Source organism: Podarcis raffonei, chromosome 16 (genome assembly GCF_027172205.1).
Source record: "Podarcis raffonei isolate rPodRaf1 chromosome 16, rPodRaf1.pri, whole genome shotgun sequence".
Lineage (NCBI taxonomy): Eukaryota > Metazoa > Chordata > Lepidosauria > Squamata > Lacertidae > Podarcis > Podarcis raffonei.
Window position 1 is genome coordinate 17778321 of NC_070617.1, and position 7039 is coordinate 17785359.

A 7039-nucleotide genomic window follows, 5' to 3' on the forward strand; every position below is an offset into this window, starting at 1 on the left:
CAGTATGCAGATGACACCCAGCTCTACCTCTCCTTTAAATCAGAACCAGTGAAGGCGGTGAAGGTCCTGTGTGAGTGCCTGGAGGCGGTTGGAGGATGGATGGCGGCTAACAGATTGAGGTTGAATCCTGACAAGACAGAAGTGCTGTTTTTGGGGGACAGGGGGCGGGCGGGTGTGTGGGATTCCCTGGTCCTTAATGGGGTAACTGTGCCCCTGAAGGACCAGGTGCGCAGCCTGGGAGTCATTTTGGACTCACAGCTGTCCATGGAGGCACAGGTTAATTCTGTGTCCAGGGCAGCTGTCTACCAGCTGCACCTGGTACGCAGGCTAAGACCCCACCTGCCCGCGGACTGTCTTGCCAGAGTGGTGCATGCTCTGGTTATCTCCCGCTTGGACTACTGCAACGCGCTCTACGTGGGGCTACCTTTGAAGGTGACCCGGAAACTGCAGTTAATCCAGAATGCGGCAGCTAGACTGGTGACTGGGAGTGGCCGCCGGGACCACATAACACCGGTTCTGAGAGATCTGCATTGGCTCCCGGTACGTTTCCGAGCACAATTCAAAGTGGTGGTGCTGACCTTTAAAGCCCTAAACGGCCTCGGTCCTGTATACCTGAAGGAGCATTTCCACCCCCATCGTTCCGCCCGGACACTGAGATCCAGCGCCGAGGGCCTTCTGGCAGTTCCCTCATTACGAGAAGTAAGGTTACAGGGAACCAGGCAGAGGGCCTTCTTGGTAGTGGCGCCTGCCCTGTGGAACGCCCTCCCAGCAGATGTCAAAGCAATAAACAACTATTTTACTTTTAAAAGACAGCTGAAGGCAGCCCTGTTTAGGGAAGTTTTTAATATCTGATGCTGTACTGTTTTTAATATTCAGTTGGTGCTAAACGAAATCTAAAGAGAAAACAAGATATCACCCACACTCAACATCATACACTTCACAGAAAAGGACCGTTTTCCTGCATTATTATTATTATTATTATTATTATTATTATTATTATTATTATATTAACCTGGTTTGGTTTACAAACGGATCTCCAGAATGGATTATGGTTGTAAAGCAAGGTACCACTGTACAATGTAGTTGCCCCACATATGAGAGGTTCATTCCACAGGCAGTGCATATATGCAAAATATGATTTTTATATGCAAAGCTATCAGAGGCTGATCATAAATGCTGAATGTTTTGGTTTAAACAGGGAGTGTTTCTGGAAAAAATGGGCATTTGCCATAGATATGTCATCTGCAGGGCTGTGTACGATGCCATACCTACAAAGAAGGACTTAAACTTGATCAGAAAGGACCTGGTTTTTGATGGGGTGCCAGTGAGGGTGTACTGGCCCAAGACACCAGCTGCTGGGAACAGGAGAGGAATCATCTATTTTCATGGAGGCGCTGGACTCCTTGGAAGCATTCGTAAGTTCTTTGAAAGAGTCTCAAAATGGTTCACTGTATTGTTTGAGGAGAATTTGGGCTGGCACATTAGTATAAAAGTCCTGAAATGTTTGCTATGGAGGGCTTTGGGTGGTTTGTACTGCCCCTGTAGGCAGTTTAAGTTTAATGCAAGATGGGACCATGAGGCAAGAAAACGGGGCTGAGGCCCCCTGTTCCAAAGGCGTCCAGTTCTGTAGTAATTCTGTGAATGGCCCTGAGACCTCCGGGTATAGGGTGGTAGATAAATTCAATAAATAAGTAGAAATGTATAAATTAAAATTAAAATTCCTAGTGTCACAGTCAATGAAAAATCCTAAAAATGTCAAAGAAGGTGTTTCTGCTTCATGTACCAAGGGACTTTTATGAAAGGGCTTTAAGAGGTGATCAGAAATAACCGGAAAGAAGCCAAGAAATGTGGGTGGAAGTTTGGTTTTGTTTTTTACCCACTGTCACTGCTTGATCTCTGCTACAGATCAGGAGAGGGTAAAACCACAGAATGCCCCATTTACAAAGAGTTCAATGCAACTGAGTTTTTCCCAGAGGAACTTCATTAAAAGTTGTTGTTTTCTACAATCAAGTGGCATACAGTATGCAATTTATGACATAAAAATAAATAAATAAGGTCACCTAAATCAGCTATATCTCTTGATTTCAACAGATTTACTTTTAGGAAGACTAAGCCTGGTGTCAACTCACAATGATTTCAGTGTGAATGAGCAGGGCAAATTGTAATGGAGGGCTTGTGGGGCTTGTGTTTTCTTCCAGGAGCCTGTGAAAACGTCTGCTGTTCCATTGTCCACGAAAGTGATTCAGTGGTTGTGAATGTCGGGTAAGTGGTTTCACTCTCTTGGTATCCGAAACAATGCGTAATGCCTTTCCAACCTTTCCTGAGTCCAGAGGAATGATGATGATGATAATAATTCTTTTTATGATGCCCATCTGACTGGGTTGCCATGCACACAATGAAAAAAATAGTAAAAACACAATACACCAAACACTAAAAACTTCCCTGCCTTCAGATGTCTTTTAAAAATCACATAGATGTTTAACTCCTTGAAATCTGCTGGGGGGGCATTCCACAGAGCGGGTGCAGCTACCGAAAAGGCCCTCTGCCTGGTTCCCTGTTACCTCACCTTTCACAATGAGGGAACCACAAGAAGACCCTCAGAGCTGGGTTGGACGATGGGGATGGAAATGCTCCTTCAGGTATACAGGGTCATAGCTGTTTAGGGCTTTAAAGGTTAGCACCAACAATTTGAATTGTGCTCGGAAACCTACTGGGATCTGTGGTAAGAATTCACTTCAACACCACCTTGTTCGTTACCCAGGTGAAAAACCACCTTTTAAATCACATAAAACTATTTTCAGGTCCAGCATCTTGGTTAGGCACCTGGTGTTTTTATTTATCTATTGCAATAGGACAGAGCTCAATTCAATGTGCCCATTAAGAAGGTGTGTCCGAGGCACATCAGCTCGAAAGCTTATATCAGTGGTCGGCAACGTGCAGCCCATGGGCCAGATGCGGCCCACGAAGACTATTTTACAGGCCCATGAGCCACCCCGGAACTGGGCCGCCCGCTGGTCAAGTCCCCCGCTAAACCGACGCAGCGCAGTGCGGGGACTCATGAGCGGTGCTGGAAATCGCTTTTGCGCATGCCCAGACGCTGAAAACCGCTTTTGTGCAGGCACAATTTTCAGCATCTGGGCATGCGCAGACGCAATTTCTGGCACCGTGGACGTGCACAAACGTGATTTCCAGTGTCGCGCTGTGCCGGTCTGTCCCACGGACGATCTCCGTGGGAGTAGTTCAGCCCACGGCCGGTAAGCGTTGCCGACCCCTGGTTTATATAGTAACACAGCACACAAAGAGTCATAAAACTTCCCCTTCACATGTGTCAAGAAAGGTCACAGTCTTCCTGCTATCAATCTCTCTCCCCCCCCCCCACTAGTACCTTGTGCCCTCCATCTTTCCCAACATCAGGGTCTTTTCCAGGGAGTCTTCTCTTCTCATGAGGTGGCCAAAGTATTGGAGCCTCAGCTTCACGATCTGTCCTTCCAGTGAGCACTCAGGGCTGATTTCCTTAAGAATGGATAGGTTTGATCTATCACCATAATTCAAAAGCATCAATTCTTCAGCGATCAGCCTTCTTTATGGTTCATCTTTCACTTCCATACATCACTACTGGGAAAACCATAGCTTTTACTATATGGACCTTTGTTGGCAAGGTGATGTCTCTACTTTTTAAGATGCTGTCTAGGTTTTTCATTGCTTTTCTCCCAAGAAGCAGGCGTCTCTTAATTTTGTGGCTGCTGTCGCCATCTGCAGTGATCATGGAGCCCAAGAAAGTAAAATCTCTCACTGCCTCAATTTCTTCCCCTTCTATTTGCCAGGAGGTGATGGGACCAGTGGCCATGATCTTCTTTTTTTTGATGTTGAGCTTCAGACCATATTTTGCCCTCTCCTCTTTCACCCTCAATAAAAGGTTCTTTAATTCCTCCTCACTTTCTGCCATCAAGGTTGTGTCATCTGCATATCTGAGGTGGTTGATATTTCTTCCGGCAATCTTAATTCTGGCTAGGGATTCATCCATACCTTACAGGCCTTCAAAGTAGGCCCCCTCTGATACAATGCACCATTGACAACAGCTTCCCTTGTCACAGCAGCTTGGACGTGTGAAATGTTGGAAAATCTGTGCCCTTTCAGAGCAGATTTAAGTTTTGGAAAAAGAAAAAAATCAACGGGGGCTAGATCGGGAGAATATGGAGGGTGGGACAACCCAGTAATGATTTAATGCGGAATACGCAATTCTTCCGCCATCATTCGGATGGACAAATGCCGACCCCGCATCAGTAATTCACAAACTCTGTTGACATTTGCTGCCATTCTGCTCATCGATGGTCTTCCAGACCGAGGGTCATCTTCAGTGGTTTGCCGCCCTTCACGGAAACGCTTAAACCACACATACAGTGTCTTTTGAGTTACAGCTTCATCTCCGTAGACAATTATGAGTATTTCATGGGTTTCCAATGCCAATTGTATGCTTGAATATTTCTCACTGTCCCATTTTTGTGACCATTCACCAAGCTTTCCAGCCACACCTTGTATATACAACTTGGATCTCTAATTTTTATATCAGATCCAATATATTTATTTTAAGACTGGTGTCATAAAGCAGGACCTGAGCAGGAGAGCTTTCTCCCCAGCTGCAATTTCCAGCAGCTGGTATTCAGAAGCATTACTGCCTCTGATAGTGGTGGCAGCACACCATCCTTGTGACTAGTACCCATTGGTATGAGTGATTGCTAGGAGTCTTGCTAACTTGATCAGGAGAGCTGCAGTGGAGCCTGCTAATGGACAAGGGAAAGCAAAAAGGAAGCCGCTGGAGGGTGGAGAAAGGTGTGTTGCAATGAAACAGCCTATTTGTCCAAAGGGAAGATTTGCATTTGCTTTCCATTTTTGTCTCAGGTCCCACCCACAGCTGCCATGTGGCCCCCACAAGGTTGCACAGAAACGAATGTGGCCCTAGGGGTGAAAAAGATTCCCAGCACTTGCAATACGTAATGCAGGAAAACGGTCCTTTTCTGTGAAGTGTATGATGTTGAGTGTGGGTGATATCTTGTTTTCTCTTTAGATTTCGTTTAGCACCTGAGCATCTCTATCCGGTCCCTGTGCTGGACTGCTTAACTGCTACAATACACTTTCTGAAGAATGCAAAGGAATACGGAGTGGACCCCAACTGCATTGCCATTGCTGGGGAGAGTAGCGGAGGCACATTTGCTGCAGCTATTTGTCAAGAACTGGTGACCAGAGAGGACCTCCCAAGACTGCGAGCTCAGGTCCTCATCAACCCATTCCTACAATCACTGGACTTTGATTTGCCATCCTATCAGCAAAACCAATCAGTTCCTCCCTTGTTCAGGAAACGAGTTATCAAATTTGGTTTAAGATATCTCACTGGGAAGGACATGAACGTGGACCCATTTATAAAAGGTGCCCATGTCCCTCCTGATTTGAGAGAGAAATACAAAAAATGGATAAGTGTTGATAACATTCCAGAAGAATTTAAAGCTAGGGGCTATGTTCCTGTAGAACCTGCTCCATTTTCAGAAGAACTTTATGAACAAGTTAAAAGAGGTACTGAGGCAATGTTTGCCCCCCTTGTAGTGGAGGATGACATAATCCGCCAGCTCCCAGAGACTTTCATTCTAACCTGTGAATATGATATTCTCCGGGATGATGGGCTGTTGTACAAGAAGCGGTTATTGGACAACGGTGTGCCAGTGACACATCATCATCTTACAGATGCATGCCATTCAACAATTTGCTATTTGGGTTGGGGGCCACTTGAATTTCCCAGCTCAAAGAAATGCTTGCAGCATGTGGTACAGTTCTTGAAAGGTTTATATAGATGAATGACCTTCTTTGTCTTCCAATGGCAGCCTTCCCTTTCTGTGGGGGGACAATCCCCCTTTCCTAGTGTCCCAATCCTAAAGTAAGAAGAAAAGGTCAGATCCAAAATTCTATCCAGTCAGATTTATTAAAATCACCATGACATCTGTAAGTACCTAAGCAAAGCCCTGCTGGATTGGCCCACTTCATCCAGCATCCTGTTCTCACAGTGACCAAAAAGAGGCCTCTTGAGATGCCTGCAAGCAGTACCTGGGTGCAAGAAAATTATTCCTACTTGTGATTCCTAGCAAGCAGCATGCAGTGGCTTACAGCCTACAATTGTGCAAACGTACCTATAGCCTCCTCCATGAATTGGCCTGATCCTCTTTTAAAGCCATCCAACTGGGTCACCAAGTTAGCTCATTCCATTGACTAACTGTTGCTTCAAAATATTTGAAAGATTTAGCAGTAACAGAGGAGCTCCTCTGCAATAAACTAGACCGATCTAAGCCCTTGTGAATGATATGAACTCATTTAATTACACCAACATTAGACAGGATTATAGCGAAACTGAAGGGTGGGAATATATTTACCCTTCAAAATTAGGGCCATGATACCTGAAGTATCTTTCTATATGTACCTCTTCCGACCAGATGTGTACACGTGAAAGCAGACTGGGATCTACAAAGAGGGTGAGGGACTGATGAGATATGGTTCTGCTGCACAGCCCCAAGCTATGTCCCCACAGCTATTGTCAGCACTAACCAAAGTTTCCAGAACATTTTGAAGGTCACCTTCATGTGGAACCCATTGCAGTAACCCAAATGGGAGGTCACTAGTGCTGATCCTGACAGGAAGATAATGCCACAGGCCAGCATGGGGAGATGATGGGGGTAAGGAGGAAAATGACACAGAATAAGAGCTCCCTCGTAACTTGCAGACCTCATTTGACTCAGAGGGAATTATCTTACCTGCTCTCTCCAATTTCTGTGTTTGGTGGAAGGAGAACCATGCCTCTATGCAGAAGGAGGACACCAGGATGAGGTGGGTGCTAGAAGCTGGAGTGCAACTCAGCTTGCAGAAGAGGCATGGGGTTAAGGCAGAGTGAGGGCCCCCCAGACTATCCCTGTGCCTTTAACCTCTCAGCTGACTTCTCCATCTCTTCCTTGATTAGTCTGCTTCATCTGAGGTTACAGCCTGTTTTCCTTTTCCTCCT

At 45.7% G+C, this 7039-nt stretch overlaps 1 protein-coding gene across 1 annotated transcript; it reads left to right on the plus strand.

Moving 5' to 3' along the window:
- The first annotated feature begins 1055 nt into the window (after positions 1-1055).
- LOC128404444 (arylacetamide deacetylase-like 3) lies at positions 1056-6490 on the plus strand. Its single transcript, XM_053370106.1, has 3 exons — positions 1056-1415; positions 2199-2262; positions 5066-6490. The coding sequence occupies exons 1-3, from the start codon at positions 1181-1183 to the stop codon at positions 5844-5846; spliced, it is 1080 nt and encodes a 359-aa protein (XP_053226081.1). The 5' UTR covers positions 1056-1180; the 3' UTR covers positions 5847-6490.
- Positions 6491-7039: the final 549 nt, after the last annotated feature.